Source organism: Paralichthys olivaceus, chromosome 13, assembly GCF_024713975.1.
Source record: "Paralichthys olivaceus isolate ysfri-2021 chromosome 13, ASM2471397v2, whole genome shotgun sequence".
NCBI lineage: Eukaryota > Metazoa > Chordata > Actinopteri > Pleuronectiformes > Paralichthyidae > Paralichthys > Paralichthys olivaceus.
The window spans coordinates 4,410,026-4,430,187 of NC_091105.1; the positions used below are offsets into that span (position 1 = coordinate 4,410,026).

General features: G+C 43.3%; 1 protein-coding gene across 1 annotated transcript in view; it reads left to right on the forward strand.

Annotated features, from left to right (window-relative positions):
• The window catches only part of LOC109633419 (semaphorin-7A), a 28,006-nt gene continuing 7,844 nt past the window's right edge, over positions 1-20,162 (forward strand). Inside the window, exons 1-10 of the mRNA XM_020093266.2 lie at positions 1-329; positions 6,236-6,375; positions 9,118-9,180; positions 13,262-13,357; positions 13,668-13,773; positions 15,574-15,681; positions 16,044-16,183; positions 16,930-17,108; positions 17,371-17,479; positions 17,661-17,865. Coding sequence (XP_019948825.1) covers positions 251-329; positions 6,236-6,375; positions 9,118-9,180; positions 13,262-13,357; positions 13,668-13,773; positions 15,574-15,681; positions 16,044-16,183; positions 16,930-17,108; positions 17,371-17,479; positions 17,661-17,865 — 1,225 coding nt within the window. The 5' untranslated portion in view covers positions 1-250. The remainder of the gene's footprint in view (positions 330-6,235; positions 6,376-9,117; positions 9,181-13,261; positions 13,358-13,667; positions 13,774-15,573; positions 15,682-16,043; positions 16,184-16,929; positions 17,109-17,370; positions 17,480-17,660; positions 17,866-20,162) is intronic.

Sequence of the window (20,162 nt, forward strand, 5' to 3'; positions counted from 1 at the left end):
GGTGGAGCCTGACACCCCCGACTCCTCCAGACTCAGCAGCCGGCGGAGCACACGGACAAGACAGGACCGGGACGCAGCATTCGGTTTGTCGGTCGGTCGGTCGGTGGCACAGATCTGGGACGCAGCGGATCGGAAGGGAGCGCACAGGCGGCTGCACGGGAAGAGAAGGGAGGATATTTTTTGGGGACGGGTTGTGAGCTGCTTCCTTCGGTTGATATAATTTCTACAACGCGACAGAGCCTGGAGGAAGATGAAGTCTCTCGTCCTGCTGTCTCTCTTCGCCGCGGTTATCGCCGGAAAGTCCCCTCGGCTGAAATTTACTGTGCACGGTAGGAAGCTGCTGTTTCCCCCCCACTGATATCATGTCATGATTCCCACACGGGTCAGTCAGCCAGATGTTTGTTCTCAAGCATGTTTGATTCCTCTGTGTGTGTTGGAGGATGGATGGATGAACGGATGGATGGATGAGCAGAGTGACAGTTTAGTCATGAGGTGATGCAGCCATTTCTTTTTTTTTTTTGATTCTTCTGATTATGAACCGATGCTGGTTTTGGGTTTTTTCTTCCACTGCTCAAACACGCACAGATAAAAACCTCGGTGAAGGAACCACTTCTGGATTCATTTCTTAAAAAACACCGCCCACCCTCCCCCACTCACCGAGTAGTAAATTACGCGCACCGACCACTCAGGCCCCCACACATGTTCACAGCATCTAACAGGATGAGCATCTGGAGGAAAACTCCTCCTGCTGCATCATGTCTGAGCCAACATCAGGATATGACCTGAACACTCTTCATTCATTGGGGAACACTTGGGGTCAATGTGGATGTGATTTGTGCAACTCGTGGCTTTTCTGTGTTTTTCTGACAACTTGACTGAAGGCTCGTGCGCTGCAAGTCTTGATCAGGACACTCGGGCTCTAATTGGCGCACGTCCCTCCATATCCCTCAGCTCCATGCGCACCGAGCGCAGTAACAGCACAGACGCTCTTTTTTTGAAAAGCAGCTCGTCCTCTGGCTGCAAGAGGAACATGGCGTCACGTTCACCGCGAGCACAGAGCTAGGCGGTGGCCTACGATCAGCCACCGAGGAGCGTCATCACCCAGATATATGACTCTGTGGAGGCGGACACATCCACCGAGGCATCCGCGTCCTTTGCGGAGCTGCAATGCGGGACGCGGCAGCTGCTTTGCACTGCAGCAGACGAGTCCCTGCTCCGGGGGAAGAGAGGGGGTCGCTTCAGGGCAACAACCGTCATAAATACACAAATACACAAATACACGTATATACAAGGAGAGGGGAGAGGGTGAAGGGGGGGGGGGGGCATGAATGGAAAATTCCAAGGCTCCTAGTTATCTATTCCACTCACGCGTTTTTACACCTCACACAGTCCTCTAATGTATTCAGCAATCAATAGTGTGTGTGTGTGTGTGTGTGTGTGTGTGTCAACTCCGTTTCTGTATCCCTCCCCCTCCCCGCAGATGAACACAGTACGAACAAGATGACGGCAAGTACGTGCGTGTCATATCAATCTAAGAGGCTGATACACAATTCCACGGTTATGGCTGCACATGCCTGTTATAGGACACACACACACACACACACACACACACACACACTATCCCTTAACTTAACATATATACAATCTTAACCTAACCTTAAAACCTGCCCTCACCTTAGTGAGTACACACACACACACACACACACACACACACACCTTATAGGAGCTGAGGCGGTTTCAGAACCACAGACAGCTCCCCGCTCCTCACTTGGTTAAGTAAACAGCGTTGCAGCCAAATCCATTCCAACTGAAGTAAATGGTGACCAGTTTTACAAACACACAAAAAATCTACAGAAAAAACCCTTAAAATTCTCCTGTGGTTTGATCCAAGTGTCTGTAAACCCCAACATTCAAATTCCACTCGAAACGAGGTCACTTACACTGTTTTAAGGCTAAATGTCTTCTGTGAACCTCCTGCCTGGAGCCCGAACGCTGGGTGAGCGGTAGCATCGCTAGTTCCGGCAGCATCGCTAGTTCCGGTAGCATCGCTAGTTCCGGTAGCATCGCTGCAGTTACTGCTGAGTGTCGCTGATGTCATCTCGTGCCCCTTGGGCGAGTGCATAGAGGCGAGGGCTTGTGTGTTCGCGTGTGAACGAGGCTCCAGAACTCAAGATGCAGTTTGATTGACTTTAAGGAGAATGATGGCAGAGATACTATGAGGTCTGTTGAGTGACATTCGATGGTATTGAGTAAACATGAGTAAAGAAAAGGAAGTTGTGAGTTCTTTACTTTTCATTCCTTCAAGGGACTGCATTAAGATTAGGATTTGGTGATAGGAAATGAAAGACTGCCGTTGGTGTCCTTCACATTTGCAGTGACATCAAAAGGCAGAGAAAGGCAAAGTGAGACTATCAGAGAAAAACCATCAGAGACAGAAAGAGAGAAATATGAGAGACATGGAAACAACAACAACAAACGAGATAGTGAGAATGAAAGTCAAGGAAATAACAGTACACCTCCGGGCAAGTTGGAAATCTGCAGCTGCATCCAAAACATTAGAACATTTTCCTAAAGTGTCGTTTATGTTTCCTCTCTCTTACGCCTGCTGCTCACCGCAGGAAATTCAAATCTAGAACCGCAGACATGTCGACCAGTGTAACCAGTTTTTATTCTTTGCAATTTACAAAACCGCCTGTGATCGTACGAGACTAAACAAATGTTGAGGTGGACGTCAGCTGGTTGCACAAACAACAGGACTCACACTGTTGCCACAACTCCATCCAGTTGATGGGTTTCTGCTCACTTCCCTAGTCTCTGTTTCTTTCATAGAACACAAATCCTGATTTTGAATCGTGAATATCAAACATACTTTGTTTTCACTTCAGCCGGTGACATTAAGATTACGTCTGTGAACCCGTCACACTACTGGAACCTTTGGCCAGATAATCAATGGGCAACACTTCCGTGATCGTTGGGAACAATTGATCGGACTCCAAATCGACCCAGTTATCCTCTCGTGTGCAGCAGTCGTTGGTCTGAGGCCCGTACGCATCAATAAAAAAACTGTTACATGAGTCTGATAAAGTTTTTTTGTCATATCCACAGTGGAGAACCTCAGGGTCCCTCAAAAACAACAACTGTGAGTGATGAATGATTTCATGTAAATAAAACAGCAGCGGACACACGACTTGCTGCTGCCAAATAAAAGACAGTTTGTTTCCTGAAGCTGGTTCTTCACTGTCCAGAATCCTTTACTCACATACAAATGAAAACTGTTCCCACAAATAACATCGGTGCTGTACTTTTCGTTAATGAGCACATTTTCTGCAATTAGGACTTAGTTTTTTTCACAGTGAAAGTGTTTCAAGGATTCCACGCTCCTCTGGGGGTGAAGGACCTCTCCGACTCATGAGTTTAATGAAGTCTCGTTTTCTTCTTTTGTGAAAACAAGCTGAAAAACAAAGCTGTTTTGCTCTTGGTTGCTGAAAAGCTGACCTTTTGAAAATTCAAGGCTTTCACCCAGCAGCAATGATTAAATGTCTTATTGTAAAGGAAACACAGGCTCAGTCACAGGGAGAGTCAGTTCACCGGCAGTTCACCGGCACTGTTGGTGATTTTCATGGGAAGGATTTCAAGACGCAGCGAGGAGGTTGATTGACTCGAGATGATGTGGTTCTTTTGGCTTCATGAGGCCGTGACCTCCAGTCCAATCCTGAGTCTGAGTTTCTCTGCTGGAAAACAGACGATTGCTCATTCAGGGATGGAGTTTCTGCCCCAAGTAAAGAAGTTTCTCTGGGTCTTGTTCACAAGTGAAAGGAAGATGGAGCGTGAGATGTACCGGTGTGTTGAAGAAGAAGCTGAGCCGCAAAACTTTATCAAATTAATGGATTTCATCATCGCAGGACAGAGTGTGATGTGAAGGTGCTCAGGAACATACTGTATATTGGTTCCTGGTTGCGTTTACATCTGTATTTTATCAGTTTGTAATCCAATGAGCCAAAATGTATTTTAATGCGACATGTAGGTATTTGACTTGTCACATCAGTCAAGTTCTCCCAACTCGTGTGGATTTTACGCCACCGGTGCTGAAGAGGCAACGTTTTCTCTGCAGCTTTTGTTCCTGACTTTCTTTGAGCTCCGTGTTCGCGTGTCTACCAGAAGATGAACCTTTTCTCCGTCGCTGAATCAACAGAAGCTTTCTCAGGCTGTGAAGATCTGCCAAAGCAAATATTCATATCAATCTCTCAGTGGGCTCTGCAGCTGCAGATGATTCCTCTTTACATGGTCACGCAGCAAAGTGAAGATACTGTATATCAGGTTTTACCTCAGACATCAGCCTTTTGCTGCTTTTCCTTGTGCATCCCCTGATCCTTGTGAAGTATTAGTTTCATCAATTAGATTCAAGCCAATAACAGAGGCCCCTGTTTCCATAGAAACTTAGCTGGTTGGGTAGCAACCTGTATCAGTGATCATCACTTCATCCCGGCTCGCCGTCAGACTGGATGTCTTTTTTATATCAGGTATGAGGAGAAAATCATTACAAACGTAATCGTGACCATGTAATCACGTCTGGTCATTATTTGTTTATGAAACATCAAGTGAGAACAGCATCATTAGTTTTCAGAAAATGATTTTAAACATTATTATCATCTGTTGCCAGAAACACAAATAGGTTGGTTTGATTAAATCATTCATTTATTTATTTTTACTATTACATTTTTGTGTTTGTAATTTTTATGCATTTATCTCTTACGTGGCCTTTTGAATAAAAAGAAATCTGGCCTTTTCTATATCTCTGCATAATAATCTTGGTTTCTATATAAAAGTAAAAACTTTCTGCTTTTACAGTTTCTGCTGATCATTATTGAAAGCGTCAGTATTTAAGTTAGAAGGTCAGAGTAAATGAAAGATTTTATGTCAACATAAAAAACTACAAAATCCTTCAGTTGTAGCCTCAAATCTGTGACGCATTTTATTCTAGAAAAGAGAAGCAGAGCAAAGTTAGAGATACTTTAAAAAGTGCCAAATGAAGAAAGTTCATCATTATTGTTAGTACTATTTTATTTTACTATAAAAAATACTTTTCTGAAATGGCACTGGAGGAAATAGTGACCCAATGTAAGAAAAAGATAACAGCCCCATTAAAAAGCTTGAAACTTAGATGAATTTAGTTTTTGGAAGATTTTTTTTTCCAACTCTTGAAGTTCATGTTCTGACATTTGATTCTATTTTAAATACTGGCACAGTTGCAGTGTAGGTAAGTGTGACTCTGACTGGACGGCTGATTCAGAGATGCTCAAATGTACATGTGAGTCGTCTGGAGGCGTCCGCAGCGTCTGTGATGGGATTTGCACATCACATGATCTAAGTGACATTCAGTGATATTTATGTTCTCACCAGACGCCCTTTCTTTCGACCACTCAAGCCAGATCCTAAATGCAGGCGCAGTTGTTGTGTAGGTTTATTCTAAAACAACAAAGGTCAGTAGCGTCAGAGCAGGAGCTTTGGTGAATGGACTCCTCCAGCTTAAGCTCCTGTATCGACGGCAGAGTAAATGTAAAAGGAGACTCTGTCCCATCGGAGGCTTCGGGACTTTGAAGATGCGTCATCTTTTTCAAATGACTTTTACCTTCATGCATTGATCTTTGGTTGTTGTGTCTCCAACTTATGAATCTTTTTAGACTATTGAGTATTTATAAACTGCTTTTTGACTGTGATTTGAAAATTGCTGGATATATTCTTCTTACTTCTCCTTCTTAATTATTTACAGACACATGTCGGTTCAAACACTTCATCACCACAGGATATATTTTTCAGTGCACAAATACAAACATTACTGCTTGGAGGTGATGTTTTCACCTGCATTTGTTTGTCTGTTGTTTGGCACAGTTATGCAAAAACAACTGGACAGATTACCATGAAATCTGGTGGAAGGATGAGATGTGGGTCAAGGAAGATCCCATTCAATTTTAGTTGTTTCAACATTGCGAGATGGGACGTTTATCTACATTTGTAAAGATTTTCCATATAGTTATATGTAAATGTTGATGAAAAGAATTAAACATATTTAGGGGGAACCGATTTCCATAAAATTGGGGCATGACTGACGGAAGAACCCACTGTTTTTAACATGGCAAGATAGTCTGACCACCCTCCTTGTTCTAAAATTGATAAAGAGTGAACTCAAGCAAAGTTTTTTGATTATTCCTCTAATACATTTAATTCTAACCCACAGAGCCTTCCAGGTTCCACTTCAACAAACCTGAGAACTACATCAGCATGTACCATCCGGAGGGAAGTGACACGCTGTACGTGGGCGGCCAGGCGATGATCTACGTGCTGACGTTCAGTGACAGAGGGGTCCGCGACCTGCAGGTACGCTTTACTTTTAACAGGAGTGGATGACTTTCAGCTTCAGTGGGATGTTCCAAGGGACTGAATCCCTCAGCTGCAGACGCTCCTTTTTTAAAAATTGGAAACCGCTCTGCTGCTGTCAAGAGAAGCCACCAACCACAAACTAAACGCTGCCAAGTTTTCAAGTCGGCCCACTTCAAAAACCACTTCGGCAGCTAATCAATGTCTGGAAAGGCTGAAGAATTATGCTGCTTTGTAAAATAGGCAGCAGAGAGCAGAAGGTTGAAGAGACAAGTCTCTAACCAGAATTAAATGCACATCACAGGGTCACCAACTCTTCTGGTTTCACTTCTGTCAAACCTCCATGGGAAGTTTTTGATAGAGATCTCCCTCACTGTCCTGCAGCAGCTGTTGAGGTGGGTTAACACGCTCCTTTGCGTATACGCAATGTGATTCTTAGCAAAACCCTGGCAGCCAGGCGGAGTAACTCAAACTCCCTGTGTGGGTTTGCAGATCCTCGACCATTTATTCCAGGTTTATAATCATAATATTGGCAGAGAATATTTTCCCAAACAAATTCTTTAAAATACAGCTAAAGTGGGTGATGAGATTTGTTTATTTGTGGTTAGTATAAACCATCTTCCTCTGAGATCATGCATTTCTGCCAATATTACTCTTATTTCTTTCAAATGGTTTATATGCAACATGATTTACTTTGGGCGGCCCGCTCCTATTTGCCAGATCTGTGGAACAAGTAAGCCACAACAATTCCACATGTCAAATAAAGTGGCCTGACTTTCACTATTTACCACATTTTAATACTTTAGGGTCACATCCAGATTACACCTTGTCCAGAGCACTGCATGTTTGCCAAAAAATTTTGTTTTGGGTTATTTGGGCCACATTTGCTAAAGTGGGCAACTTCACATCCATTTTGTTCATGCAGCAGGAAGTGCTGCATCATTCCCTGAAGTGGCTCACACCTGGATGCTACAGTGAGGACATACAGAGAGAGTTTGGGGGTAGAAACGCTGCTTCTTCGCATTGAAAGAATCCAGTTGAGGTGGTTCAGGCATCTGATTTGATTCCTCTTACATCTGGAACACCCCAGCTCTAAATGTATCTCTGTATCCAATCAGGCGTAAGTGGGGGATGTCTAGACGCCACCACGACCCAACTTCAGATAGATGGAACAAAATGAATGGAAGGATGTTGTCCTTGTCTGATTATGAGAAAAATATAAATGGAAAACCTGTGCGGGTCCAAAATGAGATATGATTTGCCGTGTGCTCAAATCTTAGATAACTCACTCCATTAAAAAATAAACTAAAAAATGAAGCCTCTTTCTGCTGCTGGGTGGGATGACAACAAACATAGCCCCCCCACCCCCGTTGTGAGGGCGAAGCCGTGAATCAGAGGACGCGGTGAGATGATGACACGACCGCCCGGCTGCTGACCCTCGTTACAGCTGAGATCCAGTGAGGAGGCCGGGTCATGCATACATTAATGAAGCTGCAGCCTTTTCTCTCTGTGAGGAGGGAAAACATCATTCACTGAGCTAATGATGTCAACACAGGCTCAGGGTTACACAGCGTGTGGTCCACAGTGTCAGCACTGACTCACCGAACAACTTAAAGACACAGTGAACCTGCCGTCTCACTCAAATTACACCTGTATGGCTCATTATTTGAAAAGATTGCAGGTTTGGATTTCTCTTACGACAGGTGGGAAAATAGTGATGGGTGATGTGTTTGGCATCATTGAGACTATTTTAATGTTTAATGGTGTGTTTGGGATATCTTGTCAGGTTGGTATTTCAAGTGCAGGATTGTTTAAAGAAGAAAATCAACAATTTTCAACGCATCAGTGTCAACATCAGAGAAAGAGCTTCGTTTTTGACATTCAACAATTGTAGCTTAAGTTTTGTCGGGAGTGTCTCTCGTTGGAACGGGTCTATGTTGTCTCGCTAGGAGTGGCGACTGCAGCAGACATTAGTGTAAGCTTTTGTCCTGGTGTTGATATGAGCCTTGTTCAACATATAAATGTATTTTTTTAAATAAATGTGATATTTAAACCATCATTAATGTATTTCTTAAAAAAAAAAAATTTAGTTTACAGCTCAAAAAAACACATTTAAGTGTGCAGGTCTCTTTTAGCTGTTATGCAGCTGAGCCTCTGACCGAACAGTGTGGAGGATCTGAAAGCAGCGGAACATCGTTTATTAGAAGTGGCAGCATCCTACATCCATCTGTATCCTTTCAAACCTTGATCACAGTCAGAATATGATGGATGTATAAGATGATGTGATAACAGTGGATTTAGTCTTTCAATCACAAGGTGTACGTGTCAGTGCCAACTGAAGTGGAAAACTTCTGCCGTGAGGAAACACAAATGTTAGCGTTGCTTGTAAATTGTTATTCTGGTTGGTTAAACAGATGCTGGGCTGAATTTAATACTCACTGCTCAAGATGCTTAACTGAGCTTAGTTGAGAGTAGAGACATTTGTGATGAACTGACGTCCGTGGAAAAAAAACCACTGAACGATCAGAGCAGTTGGGAGCTTGACCCATATTTTACATGGACGTCCAGCAGTGTAACATACATACATAGAAATATTTAATGACAAACTGAGTGAATGCAGGAATCACAGAATGGTGTTGGCTGAGAGGACGGATGGTTTTCTGTGTTTCAGCAGGGTCACTGTTTTCATGCTGAACTGTGTGAGAGAGCTTGGCACGAACTAAACCGTTCTTCCTCCCACAGATCCCAGCGGCATCTGATCAGACTGCGATCGACACCTGCAAGGCAAAGGCTGCGCCACTCGAGGTAGAAGCATATCTTCACTGTCAGCACCTCCATCAGTGGTGCAAAGCATTAACCTCCTCCTCATCATCATCATCATCATCATCATCATCGTGTCCCACATTATCACCATCATCTGCAGTAAATTCAATGAAGCTGCACCAAATTCCACAGAATCATAGATGTCAGTCCTCTAAACATGTCTGATGTTCAGATACAGATGGTTCAATACCATCTTCCCGTCCTGATCCTGATTCCTGAACCTTCTCTGGACATTGAGATAGTGACTTATCTTAAGTTCCTGGATTGTTCACCTGAACAATGAACTGATCATTCACTTTATAAGAGGAGTTAGAGCTGACAGCATGTGCTGAGGAGACTGACGTGTTTTGGACTGCAGGGGGCGCTCCTGAAGATGGATTAGGAGGTTGAGCTCGGTTCTGGATTCTCCCATGACCCAGTGGAGGGACGGAGGAGAATGATGGTGAAGCTCTGATGGAGAGCCAGTCCCACACCTTGTTCTTTCTCTGTGTCCCATACCTCCACTAAATTTAGTGGAAATCTGTTCTGCAGTTTTTACGTAGTCCTGGTGACACAACCTCGTTGGCGGAGGTAACAAATAAAAACATACAAAATGCTAATGAATGCAGATGAGATAGAATTCCACAGGGGACAGCTTTATCTTGAAACAAACAAACCGTACATTATCCAGACGAGTGAGCTGTTGATAATTTCAATGAATAATTCCACGAGGTTCCTCAGAGAGGATTTAACAACTGAGTGTTTCAATTGTCAGAGGTTGATGAATAATCTTAACAAGAGCAGCTTAATACTAATTTAAACAAAATAAAGAAATTCAAATGAAAGAAAACGTTTGGGCCTTTGTAGGATAATCTGACGTCTTGGAATTTAAAGGCTTCACTTTAAATCCCCAAAACCATTATTATAATTTACACCGATGAATAATTTCCTCATCAACTTTGATGCAGTTGTGTAATGACAAGGAATTAACTGCATCACTCAGACTAATTTTACATTATACTCAGGGTCAAATTTTGCATTTGCTTGATAGCAAAAAAGAAGAAGGATAAATAACTTTCAATTTTCCACTTTACAACTTTAAATACAAGCTGACAGCCTGTTGATATGAGGATTAAGTAATATTTAAGTTTTTGGAATCCAAGTATATACATGAAAACAAAGAATTGTCTTCATGAAATCAGGTTTAGTTGTTTATAACAAAGTCAAGTCAGGGCTCTGAGCTAATTCATGCTAACTATGCTAAAAACTGATCGGAATGGTGCAACAACATTTTGGCTGACACAAGATATAAAAAAAGAAGTTGCTCTCTCGAACTCATCCTGGGTTTAGGTCTGCAGCTGCATGTGCCAGGGGGCGATGTGCCTCTATAGGGAAAGCAGGCAATTATCTGGGGCCCTGGAGCAAAGAATGGGCCCCTGAGATTCCACTGAATGATTCCATGAGTCAACAGCAACAACAATTCTGTGAGAACCCTCTTAAAATCTACATCATTTTGTTTCGAATCCACTCCAGGTACTTTTTTTCCAGGGGCCCCCAAAGTCATTTTAATGCTAGAAGACATTTTCCTCTTTGATTTGATGGAGTGGAATGATTTACATATCACAGAAGTTTCTGCATAGTGGGCGCTCTTCTTTGTTAAATATTGAGTCAACTGACTGATGATTTGAATCAGCGCTGGTGTTCCCTGCAGACATCAGTCATGCAGTAATTCACCAAGCAGTGAATATCAAGGTCCAAATGCAATTTCGGGACTGGAGTCTTCATTAGGGTGTAAAGTTTTAAGGGCCTATATTCTGAAGTGTTTTCAATGTCACTCTACGACTCGTTTTAATTCAGTAGATGCCTCGTTATTGCTTGATAGCCTGCTTCTGCATGACCCTCATCTTTTGAACAGTTGCAAGGATTCATTATTTCCTTGAATCTGAAATTTGCCTTCTATAGAACCGGCTTGTGTGTAAACTTCTTTTAAGAGAAGTGGGATATGACAGCTTTAAAAAGAAGAAGAGAAAAGACTGCTTATGTCAGTGAGAATCCCGTTATCTGATTTGGCCCACCACCTCAGTGTGGTCAACCATGTCTAAGCTGAAAGCCATCAGAGTTGTGTGCATGTGTGTTACTGTGGTTATGAAACAGTAAAGACGACAGTTTCTTCCCTGCACAAACGACGCTGAAGATTCCAGAGAGTCTGGCAGCAGCAGATGGTGCAAAATGAGAACGAAGCAGTAAATCTTCCCCAGTAAAGCAAATTCCACTTGGAAGGAGAATGAAGGACATGAGGCAGCGCCCTTCAGTGATAGACAGACAGATACACTCTGTGAGCTGGAGACAGGAGGTTAACAGTAGGAAGCAGAGACCACCTGATCCGACAGACTGACTGTATTTCCAACTATCCCCAAGGCCTCAGTGTTGGGTAACTGTCTGTTCACCTCAGCTCGAGCTGGTTCAGAGCAGGCAAAGCTTTGCACCAACTCGATTACACCAGCGGCAAATGCAAAAGATAAATCTTACTTTAAAACTACAATTCCTCATCCTAAATCACCATCATGGTTTTAGTTTGAGATCAGCGACGGAGAAATTTGACGAGACACTGATTTTACAAAGCAGTTACATTCCTACGGAGCAGGGCACCACACAGCCGATGTGAACAGTTACATAACGTCTCAGGAGATGTAAATATAAATATGTATATATATCACCTGAGGATTCTGCAAAGGAATGTGACCTCGATGCTAACACATTTAAAAACCTCGCTTTTGCTAACATGTGCTGTGCAGCTACGGTGGTCAGGGTGAGGTTTGGTGTTGGGTGATTAAAATGGTGAAAATAAATACAGAACTGCAAAGTGGAACAAAGTCCGGTGAAACTCAGATGTTCTACATGCCCATCCTCAGTGTTACCACTGGAAGAGGAAGTAGGAATTGGAAGGTGTACAGATGTGAGCGCTTCCCTTCCCTCAGAGCACTACACTGAGCAGGCGCACCATGGTAGGACACGTTGGTGCAAGAAGGATCCACCCATCGGATTATTCGACGCTTGGAAATGAAAGGACACATTTGAAGTTGCCTCTGAAATGGGACGGACTCATTCGACAAATGCAGCCTCTAAACGATGTAACCCCTAAATTGAGACACGGCTGTGGATGTAATTCTTATTGATTCTGGGTTGGTAATTTATTCAGCACTGTTCTTCAGAAGCCCCGAGAGCTTCTCGATAGAAAATGTTCGCCTAAAAACCCAACTTAACCCTAATTCTACTCATTAAGCTCTTCATGCAGCGTCGACAGGTTTTGCAAAGATGTCCAAACTAAAAGTTTTGCTCAAAACAACAAGTATACGAAGAAAGAACATGCAAACAGAATAAATAGGACTATCCTGCCCACCTTCCCTCCTACATATCCACCCACACACTTACACAAGCTCTGGTGCTGCTTTTTGGCTTTAGTGATGTATTCAGTTTTCGCTTCCATCAAGATTCATGATTTGATTGCTTTCTTTAAAGCACTTTGTAGGTTTGTGTTAAAGGTGCACTTTCAACATGAGCACTGCTCCTACCTGCACCCAGGATTTACCCTTAAGGTTGTACTTAGTATTCATTTTCATGCTCCACTCAGTAATGTCCGGGGGAAAGCAGTCTGGGCTCAATGAATAACGAATGTATATTAAGTATTACAGTGCTGAGCCTCGTCTGTGCTGTCTGCCAATACTTTTCACTGCATTTTCTCAAATCTCTCTCCTCTCTGAACAATCCTGCTTTTCACTCAGTGTTTTTTTGTGTGTGTTGTATCTCGTTTTGTTTCTTTATCCCTCTATTCCACCTTGGTTTTCTCAATCCCTGGGTCTTGGCTTTGTCTCGTCTCTCCCTTTGTGCAGTCTCGTCCTCTCTAATCGCTCCTCCACACACCCTCCATTTTTTCCCTCCTCTTTTGCCTCTCTGTCTCTCTGCATCTTTAATCCCTCTCCCAATCTGTGTGGAGTTTTCTGCAACCCACCCCTCCTGTTTCTCCTTCATTTTCTGCCTTTGTCCCTCTGGTTTTGTCTCACTCGTGTTCTCTTTTGTCTCGCAGCTGGAGTGTGATAATTTCATCACAGTCATTCAGAAAGTAAATGACACATTCATCGCATGTGGAACGAATGCCGGGAGCCCGAGGTGCTGGATGCTGGTAAGAGATTCTTAAGATCAGCTCCTTGAAACGCTGCCTCGTGTTGGACTGCAAACAATCCACTTTTCTCGTGTGCTGCTGTGGCTGCTTCACCTCAAGCCTGAACAATCTCAAGTTTAATTGCTCTTTGTGTTTATTTATTTATTTATTTGCTAACTTTCTTCTCACGGTTATTTGAAGTTATTGTTCACACAGTAATGAAGTCGTGCCCCTGGTGACGAGTCGAAATGAAAAAAAACACCTTGTAATATGTGTTATGCATAAAGACGCTTGTAATAAACCGGATTCTTAACGTCTCTCCCCTCTGCAGGTAAATGACTCTGTGCTGACTGATGTCCAGGGCAACGGGCAGATAGCGTCCGCCGCTGACATCTCACCGCCCTACCCGTCCCAGAGGTCCATCAGCCTGCCTGCAGGTGAATAATACGCCAGCAAAAGTGCATAGCTGTAATTTTCTGAGAGGAAATAGATGTACGATTAGAATCACCACATTCTTCATGATTTAATGTCAGTGAAGGAAAAGAACTTTGATATCATCGAGGCCGTCTGTGTTGAAAAGCTTTTAACCTTGTTAACATCAACGTTCTGCAAAACAACATGGTGCAGCCCAGACAGGATTTCATGTCGGAACAAACCCACCTTCAACTCAGAATATTACCTTTGCTCATTTGTGTCAGGAGCAGCCGAGCGACACTCGTGAGCCTCGAGTTCCCAGGAGCCATCTGTTCTGATCACTCTCTATTCATAACTTGCAAATGAGTCAGTGGTGTTATCTAAAGTACTTCACAACACTAAAGAGCCAGTCCTCCACGTGATAGATGTTTCAGCAGATTTTAATTAATCATGTACAGTATGTGCTCTACCTTCAACAAGACCTCAAACCTCGTCTCTTATGTCTCTTTTTGTATTTGAGTGATTGTAGAAAAACTTAACACAGAGCCTCTTTAATGTAAGTCACCACCAACGTCATCTCCGACCCCCCCCACCAGAAACAGAGGAACCATCAGAAACAGATCCAACAGACAAGTTAATGACTTTATCCTCCAGCTTTTGCTGATCATACATGTGCACCAGAGATTCACACCAACCCCGCTGCCAAATGCACAAAAGTCAGCCATCTGTCTTTCACGTGAAAAAAAGCAGGGAAACGTTGCTAAAATACCCATGATGCAACTGTTGGCACAAACAAAAATAATTCAGGGAGAAGGTTACAGAGTTTTGAATCCAAAAGGGAAAAGCGAGGGTGGAAGGTCTGTGAAATGTTTTTTTTTTTTTTTTTTTACGAGGCCACAGAAAAACAAAGTCCTATAAAGCAACGTTATGTAACTTTACTATATGTCTCAGACAAGTCAATATCTGGCCACATTTCAACATCCACATATCACTGAGATGCCATAAGAGTCCGGTTGTTTCCTGCTCTTTTAAGATTTCTATAGGTTTTCTCTCAGTAGAATATCTTTTACAATTTCAAGCAAACTTGATGTGTATGTTTTGCCACATCAACACGAGCTCCATATGTTTGGGTTTTGATGTGAGACCTCTCCTAATTGTGTGATTATGGAGCAGGTTCAGGGTCTCATCAACCAAACAAACATGTTTCAAATTAAACTAACCTTTCAGTCGTCACGGTGCACGATGAGGGACGGACGGTGTTTGTTGAAGCACCTAATGCAGGTGGATTGTTAGTAGAGACGCTCGGAAATAGAAAGGCGAGAGGTTAGCTTGAGCTGCAGGATGCTTTTGCAAGACGGGGATAGATTCCCAAGGCAAGGAGCCGCCCGCTCAGTCGAATAGAGGAGTATTCTAATAACAATCAGCGCTAATTAAGATTGTAATGCCACGAATTCAAACGGTTCCTCTCTGCATCGCTGCGGAGAAAGAGCTCTAATAGTGTTGTAAGATTGTGGTGATTGGTGGCTACTCATTGATGCAGTCAGCTATTCAGCCTTGATGTCTTCTTTGCTCTTGCCCTCCTTTTCCTCGGCTTCTTTTTTATTCCTTCTGCTCCCTCCTGGGCCAAAGGCAGAATCACTCTCCCTCTTTCTGTTTAATGTTCTCTCTGTGTCCTCCTCTCCTCCATCTTCAGTCAGCCCTGCTCTGTGTCACCCCAATCTCTATGCCTCTCCCTCTGAACCTTGTTCCCATCCATCACGCTCACTGTTTGCCTTTCTCTTTTCCTGCCCACTGTTCACCCTCCTCTTCTATTCTCCTCTCAGATGGGAGTCTGTATTCCGCGATGTCGTCGGTGGGAGGTCACGCCGGCTCAATCCGGCGAACGTTTGGCTCCCAGAAGCTCCTGAAGACGGAGAACATTTGGCTGCTGAGTGAGTAGGAGGACGGGAGTCATGCAGAGAGCAGGTTTAGACTAATGAATATGGAGATGGTGGGTGATACTCGATTTACACTTAGAGTAAATCACCATCATAGGGAGCGGTGCATTCACCGTCATGGTTTTTACCGTCATATTATTTACAGCTTGTAAAATGTAAATCAGAAATTTGATCAGCCATTTTCTTTTTTTATTGATGTGATCTCACAATATCCTATTTATATTCAGTTTAATATTCACAGTACTTATGATGAATGATACGTACATGGACTGCGATCATTGAATGAGATTATAGTAGAAGATAAAATGAAAACACGGACAGTATCTCACTGGATCTGTTTGTATCTCATCGTACAGATCCTCAGTTTGCTGGTGCCGCCATCATTCCGTCTGTGCTGAAGGACAAGGAGGAGATCTACTTCTTCTTCAGTGAGCTCAACAAGACAGCCAGAGTGGACGAGGAACCGTACCGAGCTCGCATCGGTCGAATCTGCACGGTAGAAATCCCACTTTAATCCGATTGTCGAAATGTGGTTGAATCCAAGTCTTGAATTAAAGTTGGTAGTTTAAATGTTGCTTCTACTCCTGCAAACTCTCCTGACTCCTCTTGAGCTGTGCATCAAAGGCAACTTGCTGAGACAGTTTCATCGGAGTCATTTTCAGAGGCCTGGAGGTTTTGTTCGAGCGCGATGCCTCAAAAGATAAATCAGCTGCTCTTTAGTGAATTGCTAATGAGAAGAACCAAAAGATCGGATGCTTCAAAGTTTGAACAAATCCCCAATATTCTGCCAGAGGATGAAACATATACAACAACTGCCGCCCATGTCGGCTGCAATTCAAACCAAGTTTGATGAAAACCCGTCGGTGCATTTTCAAGTTTTTAAGCACATCTCTCTGCTTTGATGCGTCACATTTTAGAAGCTTTAGAAGTTGTTGTAATCAGACTCAAGTCACTGCCGTTGGGCGGAGCCAGTAGTTTTTATGTCTAGTTCATGCTTTATGCTAAGCTAAGATGACCAGTTCAGGTTTTTGTGGTGTGTGTGGTTCAGAATTGCTGGAGTTAATGTACTCGACAGAGGTACTTTTTTAAATAATAATAGTTTTATTAATAAGTACTGCTCTAAGGAATGGAGGGGGAGTCCTGGTATCCAGTGTTGTTTCATTTCTGTGGCCACAAACTAAAGCTCAAAATGAGCGACCTGGCTACACTGCACGTTGTGAAGTTGTTGTGTGTTTTCTCCAGGTGGACGAAGGAGGCATTAAAGCTCTGCTGGCTGACTCGTGGACCACCTTCATGAAGGCTCGGATGATGTGCGGCGCAGGCAACACTCAGCAGCAGTACAACAACTTGAAGCAGGCTGTGGTGCTGACGGCCCAGGACAAGAGGGCCGGGGTCTTGTACGGCCTGTTCTCCAATGCATGGTGAGCTGGAGCCTCTGTCAGGTTTAATCAGATTCAAACTCAAGAATAAAACATGCAGCCAAAACGTTCAGTGGGAGACTAAACTGAGTTGTTCTGTTTGAACACATAACAAAAAAGCAGGGAAACTAGAATGAGGGGATTGTAAATCTGTCTGTTTTTAGGGCCCAGAGTCGACCTGTAATTTGTAACCGTTACCCTCGTGTCCCTCTCATTCACTTCCCCTGCTTTCATTGTGGATTTAATCACTGTTGTCATTGTTCAGGGGCAGAAAAGTGATCTGTGCCTACTCCATTGAAGATATTGACCAGGCCTTCTACACAAGCAAACTGAAGGGCTACAGCAGTTCATTCATTGGCAGTCGCCCTGGAATGGTGAGAAAAATCCTGAAAGACTTTCAGTTTTTATTTATCACAGCAAAAACCAACATGACATTGCATGACTCAGCGTTTGTTTCAGAAGCGAGTGCTATTTTTAAAGAAGTTTGAAAAAATAAGCAATTTTGAGCTTTGTCCGAGGGCGTTGTTTTTATTTAAGTCTCACTTCTCTTCTCAGTGTGTCCGCAAAAACGCGACAGCAGGTCACAATGACATCAAGAACCTGGGGATCATCAGATATCACCCAGAAATCGAGGACGTCATCCGGCCCGTCGGCGTGGCTCCACTGGACCTGCCCACCGATGACCAGATCACATACACTGTGGCGGACATCGTCCTGGCGGTCAACGACGAGCACTACAGCGTCCTGTACCTGGGAACAGGTGAGTGCCTGTACATGTTTGTGTTCACCCAACAGCTGTTGGGATGTCAACCTGTTTCCTGTGCTCAACACGAGACTTTGCAAGAACATGGACAGAACCATAGCAGCCGTCACTCTAACCTTCCAACTCCCCTGCAGCAAAGTTGTTCCGAGGTCCAAGCAATTAAATTTTAATCACCAAAATATATTGTGGCCATAATTGCAACAAGACTTCACTAAATAATTTAAATTAGCAAAACTAATAAAATTCAGAACAAGTCAAACGGCTGGAACAAACAATAAATTCTTAATTTAAGCACTGAAAAGCAGAAAATGAGGAAAGACGGACACACGGTCAAAATGAGTTTTGCTCAAAACCCATTTAAATGATGCCTGACTTTCACAGAACTGTTTGGATTTGATCAAAGCAGCAATACTGAGGAGCTGCTGGTGCACACAGCAGTTACTCCAAAAATTGCCTTGTGCCTCAGGGAGATTACTATGGCAACCATCGCAAGTCATAGGGTGGAGAGACACTCATACGAGCATGAGGTCCACCGACAGACGAGCGGGGGTCATCTCTCCGAGCACAACTCTTCACCAGGGCTGTGGATATGTGCCTGTCACTCATCAGGCCTTTTCTGGGTTGTGTCTGTTTTTAGCGCAGGAGAAAAAACAATGTGGTGTTGAAAGCGATGGCCTCTCGCTGTGGGCTTTGCTAACTGTGTCATTAATAGAGGGAGAGGATGAAGAGTGGTGAACGGCCACAGGTCTCTAGTGGTCTAAAAAGAAACTGGAGCAGTTTGAGTTGAAGTTGTCTTCAGGCCGGAGGAACAGGTTGCACTGGAGATGTGGCTGTTCCCCCGTTTTATTTTATTTAAACATGGTGCAGCATTAAAAAAAAAAAACATGTGTCGGCCATTAGTCCTCAATATTTCGGCTCCTGATTTATGAAGAGAAACATACTGAGCAACTCACGTCTCTTTTCCAGCCTCATCACCTTCACTCGAGGACACCGACTATAAATATTCACGAGCTTTTAACAACTCAAGCTCATCAATCTGTGTAATTAATTTCAAAGATGCTCACGTATCTCTGCAAATGATGGAGAGACGCCGCCTTCTCAAAATAATCCAATCTTCAGTGAGTGAAGCTCACAGATAAGACAGCTCATCTGGATGGATAGTTGCATTAGAACAGTTTAAACCAATCAGAGGAGCAGGAGCAGATCCAGCTCCTGACCAGAGATGGTGGCTGAGTCCAAAATCACCCACTCACTCACTCTAACGTGACCACTGCTCAGAAAACTATACAGTGAGCTCATCGGGAAATTAAGAATAGGCTTTCCGACGTTACTCGTGCATTTCCTCTGCACCGGGAATGATGTCGTTGTCTCAAGATAATGACGAACAACAACAAAAATCCCCCCTGTTAATTTTTATGTTTATTTTACACTTAATTATACTTTAAAGTAAGTATACCGAATGATCTTTAAATGTAGAAATACACTTCTCAGGTTTGTGTTGTGACGCTCTGCCCTCGCTCCTCTCGACAGAGCCGGTGAAATCGAAGCAGATGCATTTTGGGTAGTCCTGGGACATTAGTCTCTCCCGAGCGATGGGTATGCCAATAAATATCTTTCAGCTCAGAGACCACACTGTAAATCTTTGCGCAGAAAACAGCAATGGCTAATATTTTTTCGGTTGCCCTGGAGGGTCAGTATCATTCTGAGCGCTCGAATAATAAATAAATATATGAAGAGGATGAGCTCCCTCTGTTGAGGATTAGTAACAGCTTGCATTCATGCCTAATCTATTAAGTGCACTTTAAATTAACGCCGGTGTCTTTGTCCTGTTGGTTTTCTATATTTGAGACACAACATTGTGCAACGTCACACAAACTACTTCACGCTCGTCAGCAACAATCGGCAGAAAAATCTGTTAAAGCTAAATATCTGCTTCCCCCATCAGATCTCCTTTTGTGTTGGTAGGAAATGTTTGTTGTTTTTCCAATTACAAATTACACTTTGTCTGCTAAACACTTATCTCGAGCAGAGTGACGAGACTATTGGGTGATACGCACCTCGATGGCGGCTGTGGTGAAGGTAGAGAACATTACTCATCATTTCAACTCATCTAATTCTCCTGGCTCACAGACACAGATCTTGTTTATTTCAGTCACAGTCGTCTGACAGAATGATGAACTGTATTTGGAGGCTGGATGAACTCAACTTCACGGTGTTGACCTAGAACAAACTGACAGGGTGAAGTCCTAATTAGCTTAATAGCTTTGCCATGTACCAGGGGGGGATAAAGTGGG